A 20,526-nucleotide genomic window follows, 5' to 3' on the forward strand; every position below is an offset into this window, starting at 1 on the left:
GACCATTATGTTGGTAACAATTGAATAAACTTGAACCAACAACTGTATTCCAACGAGAAGTAAGAGAAGTCTGATTTCCAACTGTGGCTCAACACACACACACACTCTCACGGTAGATACAGCCTGTCTCAGACTAGACGTAACATTGTAAATGTAAATCTGGGACACTAATTAGTATGATATTGTAATGACCTCGATAAATCATAAATGAGCGAATGTCCACAACAGTTCTTGAGTCCTCGAATGAAAACTCTCACAGGCTACTGCAACAAGTACCATGCACAAAGAAAAAGCCAGGTTATAAATTGCGGTGCCCCGACCCCCTGCCCCCCACATAACTGACCAGGAGGGTCACTACACAGCCCCCTCACCACAAAGTCCCTTGTTCCAGGGGGAACAAAAAGTCCCGGAGGTCTCCTTTTTTCTGCACGGGCGTGATGGGGCTCACAGGCAAAGGGGGTTCAGTCTGTGGTAGGGGGCTATCCCTCTGGGGCACCCGGAGGTCTCCTTTTTTCTGCGCGGGCGTGATGGGGCTCACAGGCAAAGGGGGTTCAGTCTGTGGTCGGGGGCTATCCCTCTGGGGCACCGGGGACACAGCCTGTGGCTCTGGGGAACCACTCAGTGACACAGGGGGTATAGGAGGAGCGGGCCATCTGGAGCTCTAATTGTGGGGAGAATGTCATTTCCAGAGGGAGGGGTTGTTGGGGTCAGTGGGGTTTTTTGGGGCGAAGAGGCCCCTCTGTATGGAGCTTACCTGTCCAGGTGGTGCAGTGCCACATTTCTCCCTCTGGGGAGCAGCTTGACCCAGTACACCATCTTTTCCCATCCTATCCAGGACCATGCACCGCCCCACCCAGTGACTGTCCAGCTTGGGGCAACTACGTTTCTTTCTTTCTTTCTTTCTTTCTCATCAGCGATGATGGCCAGCTGCTGTGCTAGCGTTTTGTTGAAGCGCTCCACGAGGCCATCGCTCTACGGGTGGAGCGGAGTGGTGCGGATTCTGTGCCTATCCAGCCGCTCACACATGGTGGCGAACACACGGGACTGTCGCTGTGAATGGACTCAGCGCCAAACCTGCTGAACATATGGCTGTGAGGGCGTCGACGATGGTCTCTGCTTCCTGGAGTGTAGGTTTCAGGCCATTTTGTGAAATAGTCCATGGTCGAGAAACACCCAGCGGTTTCCACGGTCTGTGGTGGGGTACGGCCCGACTACATCCACTCCCAAACTGTCCAATCCCTACTCCTCCACGCATGCCCTGGAGCACAGCCTCCCACAGTGCTTTGGGGACCACCACCTGCCACCTATCCTCTCCTGTAGCTGGCTCCTTCCATGCTCACTGTAGCATGCCATCAGCCAGCCGCACCTCCACCCACTGTAGCACTGGCTGCAGGTCTGTGTCCTGCTGCTGCCTCCATTTAACCAATTTGACAGCCTGCAGCTCACAGCAGACAGGCACGCTCACCTGGCATACTGAGGCACCGACCCCCTCCTCCGCACACAGCTTCTCTCATGGGCCTCTCAGCTCCCGTGTGCAGTACAGGGCCGGCGTTAGAGTGGCCAGATGTACAACTGTGAAGTCGTATAGCTGAAGATCCTCCAACCAGCATGCGACCTGCCCCTCTGGCTCTTTAAAAAACATGAGACTGGAGAGCGGAGTGATAACTCCTTACAGTGAAGGGCAGGCCACACAGGTAGTACTTGAAGTGTTTGATGGACTCCACTACAGTGAGGAGCTCTCGCCATGTGACACAGTAGCAGTGTGTGTTTGTTGAATGTCTTGCTGAAGTACGCCACTACTCTCTCCCCTTCTGGCCCCACCTGGGCCAGCACCCCACCCATGCCCACATTGCTCGCATCTGTGTCCAGGAAAAAGGGCAAGGTGGGGGAGGTGAGCACATGGGCCTCGATCAGTGCACGCTAGAGGGTGTTGGAGACCTCCTGCCACTCTGCTGTCCTTCGGCAGCAGGCGGTTCAAGGGAGCGGCGACACTGGAGAAGCCCCGTACAAACCTCCTGTAGTACGGGACCAGGAAGCTCTTCAGCTGCTGCTGGTTAGTGGGAATGGGCCAGTCTTGGACAGCCCACACTTTGTCCTCCATAGTGCTGATTCCCTCTTCCCCTACTTGGTGCCCCAAGGACACCTCTCCTCATGAAGTGGAATTTCTCAGGGTGGCACTTCAGGCCTGCGGCAGCCACCCTTTCCAACACTCCATAGCGCCCCCAGGACAGACTGGAAGGAGCTGCCATGGGCCAGGATGTCGTCGAGGTAGACCAGACACTCCTGTCGGGGAATGCCAGCCAGCACCCTATCAATCAACTGCCCAAAAGTAGCTGGAGCGTTGAGCAAGCCGAAGCACAGGACCTTGAACTGCCAGTGCCCTCTGTTGGTGGGCGAAAGCAGTCTTGGCTCTGGGGAGAGGAGAACCTGCCAGTGACCACTGCGGAGGTCCAGTGAGGAGAGCTAGGAGGACGTCCTAACCAGGTTCAGTGACTCATCGATACATGATATAGAGTATGACTCCTTCATGGTTACCGCATTCAGCCGCACAAAACCTCAGCTTATCCCCCTTCTTAGGAATCATGACTATTGGTGCCGCCCAGGGGCTGCCTGAGGGCTCAATGAAGTCTGCCCACTGCATCTCCAACGGCCTTGTCTGCTGCCTCCTGGTGTGCCAGTGGGATATGGCTGGGATGCATCTTGATGGGCCGAGCGTCCCCTCGTGCTGCACCAGAATCTGACCCACCTCCTCGTCACTCAGAGCAAAGCTGTCTCTGAATTCCAACAGCTGTTCCTGCTGCTCGGGGTCAAGACCATCACAGCTCCTCTCCCATATCTCTCTCACTGTGGACAGTGTCCTCTTCTCTCCCATCTGGGGTGGCCGGTCTGGCCCAGGCTCACAGAGGGACGTTTCATGGAGGTAGCTGGTGAAAGTAACACACAGATGGGGGAGGGCTGTGCGGAGCTGCACAGTTGTGGGCTTGAACCGAGTCCAACCTGGTACAATGTCTGGCCTCACCAGGGTTACTGTGGACTCAGTGTCCATCAGGGCAGGGCACCCCCTCCACAGTGACAGCGAAGTGACAAAAGTCCCCAACACCGTTCCGGCCCACCACAACAACAGGCTCCATCCACATGCAGTAGTCTGCTCCTGAGCTCTGTGGGACATTGGGTAATCCCTGCGTAGATGGCCTGGCTGGCCACACCCCCAGCAGACCAAGTGGCCAGAGCGTGTGGTGCATGCTGTCTGTAGTGCAATAGAACGATTGAGTTTAGTTATTTTCACGCAGGTTTTTCCGGCTCTGGGCTGCACTGCACCACAGCCCACACAGTGGGTGTACTGTATTGACATGCCCCCACGGAAGCTCCAGTCCACACAATCTCCAAGGCTTTCTGTAATGAATCAAACACGACAGCGTCTAGGGTTTACCGAGAATGGTGCGACCACCCCCAAAAATCTAGGCAGCTGCAGTCCTGTACGCAAAAGGGTGGGGAATGGAACTAAAACATTTACAGAGGGGGGGGGGGGGGGGGGGGGGTTGAGGGGCAGCTCACGGGGAACTATGGGAGGGGAATCTTGGGGGGCTGGTGGTCTGGCAGTTGGGAGCTTGGGCCGGTGGCTGATGGGAACCAGAACCAGCGATCTGTTTTTTGGCCTTGTGGGAGATCTGTCAACGTGCCCTTGATTAGGGCGGTGACCCTGGTTGCTTCTGTGGGTCACTCTGGAAGATGGCTAATGTGATGCAGTGAAGCTGCTCAACATCTACAAGTAGATACCATTTTTTTTATTGAATACTACAACATAAAGAAAAATAATTACAAAAAAAAGATCAGTGCAAGCTAATATATACGGGCCACAAACAGGCAAATAACGGTGCAGCACAAAAGTGTTGTGCAAAACGGCATCTCGGAATGCACAACTCATCGGTGCTTGTCACAGATGGGCTAATGGAGCAGACAACCACACCGGGTTCCACTCATATCAGCTAAAATCAAGAAGAACTGTGGGCACGCAACCACCAACACTGAACAATTGAGGAGCGGAAAAACATTGCTCGGTCGGACAAATCCCGGTTCCATCATGATGGCAGAGTCCCGATTTGGTTTAAGTAGCATGAGTCAATGGCCCCATCCTGTCTGTTGACAACAGTGGTGTAATGCTGTGGTGGATGTTTTCCTGGCACACGTTAGGTCCAACATCGTTCACCTGACGACCGAGGTCAGCCTGCAGGCGCCCGGCCTGCCACAAGGAGTCACTAGAGCGCGATGAGTCAACTTAAGCCCACCCGGCCAAACCCTCCCCTGGACAATGCTGGGCCAATTGTGTGCGACCCTATGGGAGCCCCGATCACGATCGAACCCGGGTCTGTAGTAGCACCTCCAGCACAGTGATGCAGTGCCTTAGACGGCTGCGCCACACAGGAGGCCCCTTTAGCGGGCTCTCTTGTATGCGTCCATGTCCCATTCCTTGTAAGTGGTAGATTAGCCTTTAGCCCAGCACTGATATTGTCTGTAATCCATGGTTTATTTGGATACATTCGTAGTCACTGTAGGGACAACAGTCTATGCACTTATTGAAGCCTGTGACTGTTGGTGGTAAACTCAATGTCTGCGTATTGTCATCACAGGAGGCTGCTGAGTGTAAGAAGACTCTTAATGTCTGGAATAGAGCAAATGAAACAGCTGGAAACCATGTATTTGATACCATTCTACTCCAGCCATTAACACGAGCGTCCTCCAAATAAAAGGTGCCACCAACCTCCTGTGAGTCATGTATATCATCCTAAAGTCATGATTTTGTTTCTCGTATTGTTTGGTTTAATACATTTTTTATATTTGAAGAATACCGAAACATATCCCAATCTGTGCTAGCGAAAGTCTTGTAGCCTCGCGTTTGTCGTCCTACCACTTCCGTATTGAGCGCATCACTGGTACTTCCTATTTGAAAAACAGAATCACGTTTAGATTTGCTTAAGGACCTTATGCGTAATGACTCGGGATGATCCAGCTGGGTATGTGTGACGCACCGTAGGAAAGTCTTTGTTCTGCGGCAGGTAGCCTAGTCGTTAGAGCATTGGACTAGAAACCGAAAGGTTGCCAGATTGAATCCGAGCTGACAAGGTAAAATCTTTTGAGTCGTTCTGCCCCTAGACAGTCATTGAAAATAAGAATTTGTTCAACGACAAAAACATTTAATTAATTTTTTTAATCTGTTGACGTCCCAGATTGCTCTGTGGGAGGGAGGGGAGAAACGCCAAGAATCAGACATCAACGCCACCGTCTGTCCGCCCACTGGACTCCGCACCCATGCCCACTTCATCCACCTAGCAGACTTGAGCCCCGCTGCCCTTAGCCAGATCCCGATGTCCACCCACAAGCATTCCAGTGATCCTACACTCAGGCCACCTTGAAGTATTGTCCCTTTCCACTGCTAGGCTAATCCACAATGCCAGCCACTATAGTCCACTAGTGCAATTTCAGTTTACTTGACACCAATATAATAACCTTGGTGTTCAGGCTACTGTGTGGCTGTAGCCCACAAACACCCTAAAGAAACAGAACTGTTGGGACTAAAGATGAAATGAAAAGCCTGGTTATAACTTGCAGATTTAGGGCTTTGACTTCACACAACCATCAAGCTGACCACTGCTCGACACTGACAAAGGTTAGCTAGTGCATGGAAAAGCAGTAGTCATACATGGGGAATTACCACCATAAATCCATCCTTAATAAAATGTTTTAACTATACAAAACAGAGCAGTCAGCCCTTTAATGCTAGCAAGTCAGTTAGGAGAGCGCAGGAATTCATTTACCAGGTCATATTGAAAACTAGCCAGAGCATATCAAATCTGTCTGGTTTCTAGTTGGCGAATGCCATGGCAAGCAAGGAATTAAGCTAGCAACACTAACACTTGCTAATGTTCACTGAGTCAGACTAGCAGGAGTATGGGGTAAAGTTCTAACATGGTAAATTATGCAAGTCAACATCTTGCTAGCTACATTAGTGACGCCAGCTCGTCACATATTGGCTACCTAAGGTAGCATCATGGCAATCTTATTTCTGGAGGCAATGGAAATAGCATTTGAGTTAGCCCACCCAGGGTTGACTTCAGTGCCAATGTTAGAGCTTTAGTGTTAATTAATTAGTATTCACTTGGGGTATAATCCAAACTGAATGAAGCCACATCAGGACAAGCTACAGAGATTTGCAAGATTTTATTTAAGACATTTACACTCAATACTCTTAACATTCAGTCACTTCATTAGTTCCTACGGAGAGAGGGAAAAAAAAAAAGTTAGCTCAGTTTGAAATGTAACACCATACTAGTAGTCATTGTATGTCATAAAATTGTTGCGTGACTTGTGGGCCAAATGCCAGCTTAGCCTTATAATGCAGGCATTTCTCCCAGGAGTACCTCCTGTTTGAGGTATGGTGGGCTGAAATAATTTGTGGACAGTCAGGAGTAAATATCTCCACTTTTTAGATGCATGACACAAAGTATTGAACACTTACTTTACAGGAACTCTAGTCAAGATGGTGCCATGTCCTGGTGAGTCTGCTTCAAACCGCCGATACGCAAACAGCTTGTATAGGCCACTCAGTGGATAGACACACCGCACTGTTAACCTAACGAGAAAACAATTTAACAATGTACATTAAAGCCACAAGAGCCTGTAGTGAGAGTTATTGACTGATGAATATTTATTGTACTTGTGTTTGAACCAATGAGACAGTATATTATTAGTGAAGTCATGTACACAAAGGCAGTATACCTGGTTGAGACTGGTGCTTCCACAGATTGGCTTGTGTGCTCAACGGTTATCTCATTTTCATAGGTAAGGTGCTGGTAATCAAACTGCAACACAAGAGGTCAAAACAAACCGGAATTTAATAAGTCAACCATTAACCTGTTGAAAGCCATGTCTAAACGCTTAGGGTTGTTCTCTTGTCAGGCCTCATGAGAAATCAAGACAGTTTAAGTCTAAATATTAATATAAATAGTTGGCCTGTATGCTGAAAGTTCTTGAGTTAAACCAGGGTTTCCCCAAACTCAGTCCTGGGGCACATACTTTGCCCTGGCATTACAGATTCAAATACCAACTCAGCAAGCTTTGAATAAGCTGTGTAGCACATAAATGTTTGTTTTTTTAAAAGGTCCCAGGGGCCCTAGAATAAAGTTTGGGAACACCGAGTTAAAGGCACACTCATCACTTGGACCGATTCTGCACATGTAGTATAACTAGATGGGTTATTCTGGTGTTCAAATTATTTGGCCAGATTAGCATATGGGGCAAAGGTTGTGCTTAAACAATTTAAGTTAAATGAGGGCTTCAGCTGAGTCCTTTGGTAAGAGTGGAGGCTTCAAACCAAAAATCCAGAACTAAAACCCGCAGCTGACAAATTTATCAAGATTGTTATTGGTTAAGATTGAAGACCGTTGGAACTTTAATTTTAAATACCGATCACTCGTAGAGCCAGACAACTGAATGCAGTTATGACTAATTCTATGGGTTGGACAGTGCTATACCTTGACCCTGGTTCCACATGTGTCGAGTCTAAAGCTAAAGAGAACCCTGGTGTCATCCATCTCTTGGGGCCTGCAGGTGGAGTCCAGGAGGGAGGTTCTGCTGGGTTCAGATCCAGGGATGGCCAAAATCACAGACACCACTGTCATCACACCTTCAGTGGAACACACTGGAGAGAGGAAGGTCTGTTAGTGCTGATCAATCCTATAAAAGCGTCACCAGGCAAAAGCAATCGAAGCTGCAGGTCAATATATGACCAACTAGTAGTTACCTATGACCTCAGTAGTCTGGAAGAGACACGCTTTTGCCAAGGAGCTCTTGACCGCCAAGGTCTTTGGAACCCTTGAGAGAATTTCAAAAGTGCCACGGAACTGCTTCAAATTGATGTCCTGGGGAAAAAAGAGCAGGTACATTTTAAATAATTATAACTCCTACTTTACCCAACGACAAGTCAGTTTAAGCGCTTGACCAATGAGCATCTCACCTTATAAGTGTAACCAACAGTGAAGAGGGGCACTTCCAGGGTCAGACTCTTGCTGTCATTCCACATAATGTAGCCCCGCTTGGCTGCCAGATTTGGGGTCAGAAGGTATGGGCCAACACCCACCTCCCACAGGTAGTCAAATGGCTTATGGTCCATCTGGAAATGGATGCTTTTCTCTTTGCAGATGCCTTTGAAGACCGGAGGAACTGATGAAGGAAAGCCAAATAGTTAGTCAATAGTGACAAGATGACGTTAGGGGTAAACATGGGGAAGTGTAGTGGTTGGTTGTTGGGCTGCGTCATCTGAACCAGAAGACTAAGAATACCATCGTGCAGCCCAAGTCTCTTATAGTTGAATGTTTTAGTCAACTTACAGACATCATTGAACTGAGCCACGACTGAGGCCAGGTAGTAGTAGGGCTCCTCCTGAGGCAGGATTACCAACGTGTAGTTGATGTCCAACGAGTACTCAAGAAGCCCCTCTGTAGGGTACTATGGACAGGAACACAACTCATTAAGAAACAGCACAAGCCTTCCAATTCACCTCTTAAAACCATTGGAGAAAGTTGAGGCGAGGAACCCCCTGTACTCCAATGTTGAGGAAAAGCCGAGAGACAAGTAGCTAATATCATTACCAGCTTGTGAATAACGGCGTCAAATGGCACCCTGAGAATGTAGGCATGTAGGTTACTATTGGGCTGGGGGACCATGGTTATGACGAGGCCACTTTTATTCGCCTCTAGTATGGTGAAGTTGTGACCATTGAGCTTCACAGCCACCAGGTCAACATCGTAGGAGAGGTTCCCCAGGTAAACAGTAAACACACGATCCTCAAGGACTGTTTCTGTGGTGGGGAAGGACAACAGGGTCATTAGCAATCATGACCATGGCACTGAAGAGCCACTTCGGATTGGCTAGTAGAACTCCTTACGGTTAATGATGGAGGTGTGCTGGATCAGAAGGGGTGTGATCATGGGCCTGTGGAGGCGGAGTCTGGTCTCGGCACCGGAGTCATCAAGAAAGGTTTGTTCATAGTAGAGACGGACCACGTAGAACTCATGGTACATGTTGTCCATCACAAAGCTCTGGAAGAGTTGAAACCGTTATGAAGCATCTGCCATTAGGTTATAGGGTACAAAGTAGAATATTCAAGGTGTACAGAGGACATGAGCGACTGAAGCCATTTGCAGCTTCTCTGCTTCAGAATACAAGGTAAACGTCTGCATGTGAAAGGGCAGATGCGGGCCTAGTATGCTACTGACTTTCCTGTATCCTCCGGCAGCGTTGAAGGGGATGCTGATCTGGACAGTGGTGTCACTGATGTCCATGCTGTAGCCTCGCTCTGCTGTGATGGGCTTATCCAGGAGCTGACCATCCACCCCCATTGAGATCTTGCTGCTCTCCAACCCAGAGAGGCCAGACACCAGCGGGGACAGCAGAGTGGGGGTCTGCCAGACCAGCCCCACCCCATCATACATTCCTTCATCTGGAAAGAGGTTATACATAGACGCTTTAAGACTGATGAACACTTCCTGGTTTAGTGATCAATCAGTGCAGTGATCTGAAATTACTTTATAGGTGAAAATAGTCACTAGATTGAGCAATCACTATTGCTTTAGCCCATCCAGTCCTTTGAACCTTGAATGGTCAGGGCTGATATGTCACGGAATCTTACCAGTGCTGCAAGCAACCGCCAAGTTCACCATGATGACCAACCATCTCTGCCTGGAGACCAGTATTGGATAGACCATCTCAACCAACATACCATTCACCTGGAATTAGATAATGATTTGGTACCTGCCAACAATACAGTATGAAGATAGCTTTTCAGTTATGTAAATAAGTCCAGTATTCCAGCCTAAACAACTTATATTTTAAGAGATCCTACAGGAAAGCATGACCCTACCCATCAAAACATTTAATGTAATTTGAGATGGGGAAAGCCTCATGCCACCATTGAGACATACCCAAGATTACTGCATCCATTTAAATCCTCACCATGGTGACAGACCCCATGACAGAGCCTGGCGTGTAGGGTGAACGGAACACCAGCCTCCCCTGGGTGAGGTAGAACACGTAGCCCAGCTCCCGAGCCTCTGAGAGGGACATGGGAGTCAGCTGCTGCCCATCGTGCTGGAACATCACCTGCCAGGTAGACGTGGCAGAGCTGTGGGCCTGATGGGGAACAAGAGACAGGTCATGCATGGTGGTATTGGGGACAAACTGGTGGAGCTCATCTAATTGAGAATTTGCCAAATAGCCTTTAGCTTACTATAGCAAGGGCAGCAGTCCAGTCATCTGCTTTTGTACCAGGTAGACCAGACACATCACCCCTCACTGACACCTACAGGGGAAGATATGACCATACTCCTATAAAAAGGTTAAGGATAGTCTAGGCCAGCATCAGCACAAATATAACCCTGGATGCACAGTCTAGATCCATGCATCAGTACCTCCATATAGTTCTCCTCACAGCTGACTTCTCTGGTGGACCAGGGTAAAGGGAGGGAGCAGTTTGCATTCACAGTGTAGGTGGTTTCCACTCCATTCGCATCAATTGTGATCAAGTTAAAGCTAAAAGTGAACACCTCATCATCCTAAAACACAAGACCTTCAACTTTAAGAAATGCAAATAAAGTGTTTAAAAACCCTTCTAGCTTGGAAAAGATTTTCATGTGTGGTGATATGAACCTGGTTGTCAGTGTGGCAGGAGAAGTAGGAGGCTCTGAGTTCAGCATGGCCAGGCAGAGGGAGGATACTGAACATGTAGCCACACACTGACCCATACTGCTTAGTGATGGGGTGAACACCATCAGCATCTAGATGGGGAAAAGGACTGGGTTAAATGATTTGAATATGCTCAAGTCAGGAAGAAATACAATTTCAACTTCATAAGTGGTCCAACAGCACAGTGAGAGACTGAAATATACTGCAGGGTGCTATCAGCACCAGCTACCAAACACTGGCCAAGACACCAAGTTCTTGAGTTGACCAAACCTGATTTCAAGCCCATTTTGCATCAGAATTAAGGTTAAAAGCATACTTACCAACCGCTTCAAAGCGAGGTTCATTCCCAGCGAATGAGAGTTGGGTTGTTACCAACAGGTATCGATCCCGACACGCAGTCTCAATGGCCCCTACATAGACACACAAGGTGAGTATCTGAAGGGTGGAAGCTATATGATTCTGACCAACAATTAATACTAGTGTTACATAGGTTGTACAAAAGGCAAATCTGACCCAATTTCAGTTTCTTACCTCTTGGCAGGTCAGAACATCTTACACTAGGCCATACAGAGAGGAGTACAAATACTCTGTAAGAAAAACATAAGCATAGGTCAACAAAGTGTGCTAGTGTCAAAACACTTACTCAAAACATTTATGCCCACCACCAAACTTACCCCAACCAACACCCAAAAGCCATTGCCACTGAGCAGTGTCTAATCCTAGCCAGGAACAACTAGCAAACTACACTTGCTAACTAACCAAAGCTAACATAAACCATGTGCTTGCAGTATCCTGGACCAAACAGCAGTTGATGAGTGGCACATTCTCTCTCTGGCACTTGTATATAGGAGTGGTGGTTTGCTTGACCAATTACAAGCTTTCTGGAGTTAATGTGCAGGTAATTCATTTGATAATTGGGTCACATGGTTGGGCAGTTTACCAGAGCCTAAGGGTGCATCTCAATAGTCTAATGTGGATTCCTCTCCTCGTCTCCTCTCATTCCCCCCTTCTTAGGACATGTTTTCCATCTCCATAGTCTGTAATTTATATTTATACATATCATTTCATGTTCTTGGTACAGATAAATCCTTGACTTTGGGGAATCAGCTTTGTGATCAAGTCCAGTTTTATATTTTTACTTGGCAATGGGCTCATTATATGAAAAACATTAAGTAGGGATTTGAATAAACTTCACAGATTTGCAAACATGTTTATATTTTTTAATGGGCATTCAACAGAACATCTTCACTGTAGCACACCCACCACTGCCACATACTGCCCTGACCTCTGTTGGAGGCCTCTATGAGTGCATTTCAGTGAATGCCAAACCACCTCCTCACCCCTACCAACTCGCTCTGAGGGCCCTCCATTGTCATGCAAACTCACAAGGGTGACTTCCAGAGAGTGCTGAGTGGATCAATAAATCTTTCAACTTCGGGACACACTCCTGACTTGAATGATGCAATTAATGTTCCACAATTATATAATAAAACCAGCATGAAATTAAAATTAATAAATCCCCGTTGTTTTACAAAATATAAACATCAGTACCAGTTAAACATTAATTGGGGATGTACTTCGATGGCAGGGTATCGACACTGGATTGTCGGCCTGAAATAAACAAAATAGTTTGTAGAAATATACATTTGAATTGTGGGAAAAGAGAGCGTGTGTGTGTGTTTACCTGTAAGGGGAGTCTCTTGGCGGTACCGCACCTGGTTCTCATACACTAGGGAATGTCCCTCAACCTAGGTGAGGTAGAACATGTATGACTGAGTTAACACATAACATGTAACATGATGAATCATAAGGATTTAACAATTCACCCATACGCATCGGTTCCCGATTCAAATGTTTAAGATATGACTGCATCCCCAACGATATGACCCCAACGTTACAAATCGCTGATTCACACGTTTATTTTTTTAATCATATTTCTTTATTTCTACCTTCCGAAAATACCTCATATTTTATGACAACTGGTGCGCCTCTCCTTCAGTGACGAACTAAGCATGTAACTGTGTTGACAGTCATTGATTTACAAGTCATTTTGCAATCCGAACAATCCCAGGCAATATCAGTAGCCTAGTCAAACCGTTCTCTAAAACGTATCATTCCTCTATCGTATCACATGTATTTACTAGATACATATTTTATTTAATCGTCTTGAACGGGAAGTATGCACATCCCTAATGAATCAACATGTGTTAGCACACCAAGGTTATTAAAGTAAACTAAAACTAATCGTGAAAAAATTTATTGGGGGGGTAAAGTATAACAGGGTTTTCAAGCTCCAAATGAAGATTTACTTTATAATGGAAAGGTAGACTCAGTGAGATGACGTTGCCATGAGCAGCGCCACAGATATTGGGTGCGTTTGAGTGGTAAAGCAACCGACTCTAGACGAAAGTCAAAGAGTGAATTCGGGGGAGGTGCATTTGCGACTGACAACAGTTAGACACACTAATGTGGTTTTCCAACAGCAAGGCTCAGATCAACATGGCAGTGTTGCCACTGTTCATAAAATGTTTTCTTTATAAAGTTTGAAATAAACATGTATCCAACCCCCATATCACACACTCACAAACTGAAATCATAATATAAAATTGTGTACACATTTTACAATCAATTAGTGAGAGAGCCTCAAATATCACATTTATTTGTATATATCTACTGTACACATAAATCACAACAAATTGGTTCCTGTTTCAGTCATGTCTTTGGTCACGTTCACATGGGTCCATCAAAAACACCCTAATGATTGGTTGACAATAAAGCCTCCAACAATGCAGGCGATGGCTGCAGAATGAAGTTGGTGAAGAGCAACTACAGAAACTTGTAGTCAACTGCAGTCAAAACTTCATGACCTTTGATCACACCATTTTTATTTCCAGAATGCAACACACATTGAAAGGCAGTGACCAACGATGGTCACAGACTTGACAAAAGTGATCCTCTCGAACGCGCCCATTGACATGCGCATTTATGCAAGATTTTGCTCTCACAGTCACACACTGTCTGTCGCCTCAAATTTGTTTCTCAACCTGTGTGCACTTACGTTGTAAACTTTAATTCATAGGCTAAGTTGTAGCAACCTCATGATGGGCATAGGGAAAATTTGAGTATCATGTTTAGCCTCGCACTTCAACGCTCCTGGTTGTTGCTGAAATTGACCCATCTATAATTGACCCATCTCACTGTCTACCTTTAAACCTAACCTTTGACCTGTCCCATCACCTTATGCATTAGCGCCCCACAGTGGAAAGAAGTGACATCCCAAAAAACACAAAAACTGTCTCCTAGCCTCCTACGCTTCTTTCTGTACTATCACTAAAACTGAAACTGAATAATATAAAAACGAATTATAAATGTTTTATAAAACTTAAACTAAATAAAAACGAGTAAAGCAGATCTGAAAACTAACTGAACTAAATTGAATTTAAAAATACTAATCTTAAAACGACTAGAAATATAAACTAATACAAAAACACACAACTATAATAACCTTATAGCGCACACTCAGGTTGCTGTGGTACCACAGTAATCCAGGGAGAAGTTGAATAGGGCCCTGATGCTGTCCGTCTCTTCGGGGACACAGCTGAGGTCAAATATGGTGGTGCAGTTTGGTTGGGTGGGCGGGCAGGATTGTACCTGTCAGTCATTATCATCATCCTGGTAAGCACACTGGAAGTCAAGAGTTGAAGGATCGGTTTTAACAGTGTTTGAATGAGGTCACTTCGGTCATTATTTTCAATAGTATACCACATGTGTGTGTGTGTTACGCAGTAGCTCCCTGACAGGGAAGGTGCAGAGCTGGATAAGGCTGTCCTCCACTCTGTGTGTATGTTCACCACACTCACCTCCAACCTGAATACTCAGTTCCTACAAGGGGATGCAGCGAGCGAGAAAGGGGAGGTTTTCATAATGAAAGCATCCCCTGCATTGACTTAGATGTAAAGAAAAATTATATACGTTTTAAATATATTTATCAAATAACTTTCCCTAATGGTATGTTTAAGCTCTCAAAATACTCAACAAATGCTTATATACTCTCTGATTCACAAATGAATTCTTAATTAATCCAACAAAGAGTGTACCAAGATCTGTGGGGCTTTAATGAGATTGTGATTAGGAATCACTTGACTGAATTACAGATTAAAAGACCCACATTAAGGCTGGTTAAGACAAGTTTCCAAAGCCTACATATCGCATGCAATCCAACAGTTGGATGCCCCCTCAAACGTGTAATGAGGGTATTGTAGGTGAGTTTTGTAGCTACAGCCAATAGGTGGCGCCACATCACCATTTTCCTTGGTTTCATATTAACAACATTTGACAAAATATGAAACTCACAAAGTGTGTGTGTGTGTGTGCGCCCGCACGCGTGCACCTTAACGTGTTCCCTCGGCTCCAAATGGAACGCTGACCTCTATCATCATGCCCCCTCTCATTGATCACACACTCACTCAGGGCAAACGTCTCCACCCCTATCCTCATGCCCATGTCCCTGAACCTCACATGGACCAGGGGGTAGAGGACATGGGGGACAGGCCAGAGCAGGTGGGACCTATCCACTGTCGCCTCATCTGGTGGAGTTGAGAGAGGGCGGGATAGATGGAGGAGGAGAGGAGGAAAGAGAGGTAGGGATAAAGGAGATTTTCAAAAGAAGGCATGGCAGATAGGACCCCAGTCAAAACTATCACTTAGACAGAAAACATGGACTGACTAATAGAGCAGGCTGTTGTGGCATCAATGGCAAGGACCTTCCCTTGATGTGGGTACAGGAATGTGGCATTGACCACCTCCAACTCCACCCATTTGTCCTGTTTGTGCATAGATCCTGCTAAGAGGCAAAAAAACAGAGTTACTCCATCTCTAACCATATACATTAAAGCACACATAAACTGAGCACCATGAACCCCCTGCCTACATAGAAGTAACCTCTGACCTTGATGGTGTAGGAGGGATGAGGAGTAGGGGCAGCGGAGGATGATCCTGGAGCCTGAATCAGAGATGTGGTAACCCAGGGCACTGGCCTCCGTCATGTGCCTGGGTCTATACTCCTCCTGCAGTTGGCCTGGTCTGTGAACATCATGTTCCTATCTCCCTCCTCCTCCTTCGACTGCTCAGATTCTAACACAGCTGGGACTGGTCGCTTTATGGACACCTTGGAGACATATTAAAGGAGAGACAGACGGTGTAAGTGAAATTAAAACATTGCTGATTTGAAACACGTAAGTTTGACATGGACATTTGGCAAAGTTCCACGCTCAGATGGACAGTAATGCTCTCGGGGTGGCAGGTAGCCTAGTGGTTAGAGATTTGGACTTGTAATCGAAAGGTTGCAAGATCGAATCCCCAAGCTGACAAAGTAAAAATATGTAATTCTGCCCCTGAACAAGGCAGTTAACGCACTGTTCCTAGGCCATCATTGTAAATAAGAATATGTTCTTAACTGACTTGCCTAGTTATGATTAGTATGTCCTGTGTTTTTGTTGTTGCGAAGAGGTATAATTTGTTGCCAGTATTTTTGTAGCCGGTCCTACTAAGGTATGTCTATGACAAAAGGACTTTTTGATTGTGAAATTGTTTGTAAAATTCTGGTTCTTTTGTTCCCAGGGGGGTAAGGGGAAGGCACCTAGGGAGTGCTTAGGCAAGAGGCCCGCGGGCATACATATACCCGTAGTATAATTCACTGTCTAGGCACACTAGGTAAGTCCTGGGCGGACCACCCCCTGTATTTTGGTTAGCGCACCAGGTGGTGCTATGTTAGGTAAGTAGTGGGTAGGCAGGTAAGGTAGGAGAGGGGGCTTTGATATTTACTTTCTTTTCTTTGGTTCCGTCCAGCCTCTTTTCCCCAAAATTACCGTGTGAAGGAATAAATTCCTTGTAAACGGTACAATTCTCTGCCTTTTGTCATCCTTACTCGCACCTACAGTCCATACCTCTTTCACTTCACTGAGTTGTAGCAGGGTGTTGCGTTCCCTCTTCATAGAGGTGTGCGTAACAGTGTGTAAATTTTATTCAAGCAACCAGTGTTCAATGACTATGTACATAGGGCAGCAGTCTCTAAGGTGCATGGTTGAGTATCGGGTGGTAGCCGGCTACTAACAGCGACTAAGTTTCAGGGCAGGGTACTGGGCGGAGGCCGGCTAGTGGTGACTATTTAACAGTCTAATAGCCTGGAGATAGAAGCTGTTTTTCAGTCTCTTGATCCCAGCTTTGATGCACATGTACCGTCTCTGCCTTCTAGATGGTTGCAGGGTGAACAGGCCATGGCTCGGATGGTGAGGTCCTTGAGGATCTTCCTGTGACACCGGGTGCTGTAGATGTCTTAGAGGGCAGGCAGTGTGCCCCTGGTGATGCGTTACGCTGCCTAAACCACCCTCTGGAGAACCCTGCGATTGCGGAAGTTGAAATTGCTGTACCAGGCAATTGGTGCATGGTGCATCTGTAGAAGCTTGTGAGGGTCTTAGGGCCAAGCTGAATTTCTGTAATTGACTGCCGAATAGAGTCAATGACACACAAAGAAACGTACCAAAATATATTTAGTGGGATTCATTGTTGAGTGCAACATTAGTGGATGAGGTAAGTTTTCCACCCCAACCTAGTGTAAAAAAAGGACTTTATCAACCCAAAGTGATTATATCACAAATAAGGAAATTCCAATATGGGTCAACCTAGTCGCCGACGTGGCAGGCTGACCAGACAGGAAGTTGACTCCATGGTGGTCTGAAGACATCAGAGGTTTACAGGAAGTGAACGTCAATATTCACAGTGCACCTAGCTTACTCTAAGGGGACACAAAATAGTGTTATTTAATTGAATGATGTCTGAACCATCACCATTTTCAACCAATAACATTGCACTTTCACTATCAACTTCGAATCTGGGCAGTGGGAGCCAGACACTCAGACTGGAATGTTCCTTTAACACAGGACAGATGGAATCATTACCATAAACTCATTGACACAAAACAAGTTGTATTTGGTATGAGTCAGTAATTAAAGCAAGGAGGCTGATCAACAGTGGCATGTGTTTCACAGATTGTTTGTTTATGGTGTTTCCATCCGTCTAACCATATGCAACCACAAGAACATGGTGAATGAATAACACTGAGATTCTGTACAGTTTCATGTGTTTCCTGTCTGACAGGTTTATTTTCCAATCCTGTCAGATATACAGTACCAGTCAAAAGTTTGGACACACCTACTCATTCAAGGGGTTCTCTTTATTTTTACTATTTTCTACATTGTAGAATAATGGTGAAGTCATCAATAACTATGAAATAACACATATGGAATCATGTAGTAACCCAAAAAAGTGTTAAACATATCAAAATATATTTTAAATTCTTCAAAGTAGCCACCCTTTGCCTTGATGACAGCTTTGCACACTCTTGGCATTCTCAACCAGCTTCATGAGGTAGTCACCTGGAATATATTTAAATTAACAGGTGTGCCTTGTTAAAAGTTAATTTGTGGAATTTCTTTCCTTAATGTGTTTGAACCAATCAGCTATGTTGTGACAAGGTAGGGTTGGTAAACAGAAGATAGGCCTATTTGGTAAAAGACCAAGTCCATAATATGGTAAGAACAGCTCAAATAAGCAAAGAGAAACGACAGTCCATCATTACTTTAAGACATGAAGGTCAGTCAATGCGGAAAATGTCAAGAACTTTGAACGTTTTTTCAAGTGTAGTCGGAAAAACAATCAAACGCTATGATGAAACTGGCTCTCATGAGGACCGCCACAGGAAAGGAAGACCCAGAGTTACCTCTGTTACAGAGGATACGTTCATTAGAGTTACCAGACTCAGAAATTGCAGCCCAAATAAATGCTTCACAGAGTTCAAGTAACAGACACATTTGTTCAGAGGAGGCTGTGTGTATCAGGCCTTCATAGTCAAATTGCTGCAAAGAAACCACTACTAAAGGCCACAAATAATAATAAGAGACTTTCTTGACCCAAGAAACACGAGCAATGGACATTAGACCGGTGGAAATCTGTCCTTGAGATTTTTGGTTCCAACCGACGTGTCTTTGTGAGACGCAGAGTAGCTGAACGGATGATCTCCGCATGTGTGGTTCCCACCGTGAAGCATGGAAGAGAAAGTGTGATGTATGTGGGTGCTTTGCTTGTGACACTGTCTATGAAGTATTTAGAATTCAAACCACACTTAACCAGCATGGCTACCACAGCATTCTGCAGCGATACGCCATCACATCTGGTGTGCGGTTAGTGGGACTATCATTTGTTTTTCAACAGGACAATGACCCAAAACACACCTCCAGACTGTGTAAGTGCTATTTGACATAGGAGAGTGATTGAGTGCTGCATCAGATGACCTGGCCTTCACAATCACCCGACCTCAATCCAATTGAGAAGGTTTGGGATGAGTTGGACCGAAGAGTGAAGGAAAAGCAGCCAACAAGTGCTCATCATATGTGGGAACTTCTTCAAGACTGTTGGAAAAGCATTCCAGGTGAAGCTGGTTGAGAGAATGCGAAGAGTGTGCAAAGATGTCATCAAGGCAAGGGTGGCTACTTTGAAGAATCTAAAATCTAAAATATATTTTGATTTGTAGAACACTTTATTGGTTACTACATGATTCCATGTTATTTCATAGTTTTGATGTCTTCACTATTATTCTACAATGTAGGAAATAGTTTTAAAAAATAAAGAAAAACCCTTAAATGAGTAGGTGTCCAAACTTTTGACTGGTACTATACATGCATAATTTAAGTGCATCTGAGACTCACTTTTATTGTGAATCTTCTATTGGATGTTGTCCTAATAAAATATCTCTGTTTTTGCATTAGAGCGTCAGTTTTGGATTTGTCCACATTTTCGACAGTGTGCGGGTCTCCATCTCTCCTACAAATCTAGAGACAAAGCACTTGACTGAAGTCTCCTCTACTGATACTAAGAAAGGTTATGCTGTAGATGGCCACCAGGGGTCGACACTATCATATGACATTTTCAGTAAGAGAAGAAGTCCGGTCGTTCATGTATAAGTTAAATCCGGTGGGTAAGAGCAGCACTGTAAATGTAATCAAATTTAGCAACTGGTACATGAGTATGGGTACTGTTGAGTGTAGCACAGAGTAATAGTATGCTGGGAAAAAGTGAGGAATTAAAATGTATATATTTATATGGAATAACTATTCTATTACTGTGACCAAATACTAGTAGCTTCACAGTCACTACCATCCACTCTCAAAAACTCACCCCAGCATGTTTTTGGGAGACCAAACTTTTACTTAACAATGTATGGTCATGTCTGGTATAGTGTGAAGGTGAAGTGAAAAATAATTGAATTTCTATTTCCTTATATTTTTCTATTTTCTTGTGCAATTAGTCAAACTTACAGTTGTATTGCCGTCCATAACTGGCGCCATTTTGACTATTTGTTAACACCTGTTCGCACCTAATTGGTAGAAAGCTGTTTGCTGTAATAGGATCTGCCAATTAACAAGGCACATTGAATAACCGCTATTTAGCTGCCTGGCCCATGATTAAAAGATACAATTTACAAGGAAATATTCAAACCCCATGCATTAATTGGCCCTCTTATTTCTGAAATCACTTTAGGCTTAAATGTATGTACGCCTACCCAACAGGTCCACATATTATGCCTAAACACGCATTTATCCTACGTTTCTCTGTAACACGGGAAGATACAGATGATCCCTTGCGTGTGAGACAACACCCGAGAGATGAGATCGAAGAACAAGGGATCTTCCGAAATAATATCTATAATGTAGATTTCTGTTTTAAAAGAAAATG

At 45.4% G+C, this 20,526-nt stretch overlaps 1 protein-coding gene across 1 annotated transcript; it reads right to left on the reverse strand.

Moving 5' to 3' along the window:
* Positions 1 to 2,166: 2,166 nt before the first annotated feature.
* On the reverse strand, positions 2,167 to 15,782 carry LOC120049525. The gene is made up of 17 exons (XM_038995776.1): positions 15,686 to 15,782; positions 15,165 to 15,323; positions 11,058 to 11,147; positions 10,702 to 10,829; positions 10,464 to 10,607; positions 10,009 to 10,185; positions 9,686 to 9,782; positions 9,273 to 9,496; positions 8,942 to 9,095; positions 8,646 to 8,854; positions 8,385 to 8,502; positions 8,012 to 8,217; positions 7,799 to 7,916; positions 7,530 to 7,696; positions 6,775 to 6,857; positions 2,536 to 2,924; positions 2,167 to 2,411 (listed from the first exon to the last, which is right to left on the reverse strand). Exons 1-17 carry the CDS (start codon positions 15,780 to 15,782, stop codon positions 2,167 to 2,169), a joined length of 2,805 nt encoding a protein of 934 aa, XP_038851704.1.
* Positions 15,783 to 20,526: the final 4,744 nt, after the last annotated feature.

Source organism: Salvelinus namaycush, chromosome 6 (genome assembly GCF_016432855.1).
Source record: "Salvelinus namaycush isolate Seneca chromosome 6, SaNama_1.0, whole genome shotgun sequence".
Classification (NCBI taxonomy): Eukaryota; Metazoa; Chordata; class Actinopteri; order Salmoniformes; family Salmonidae; genus Salvelinus; species Salvelinus namaycush.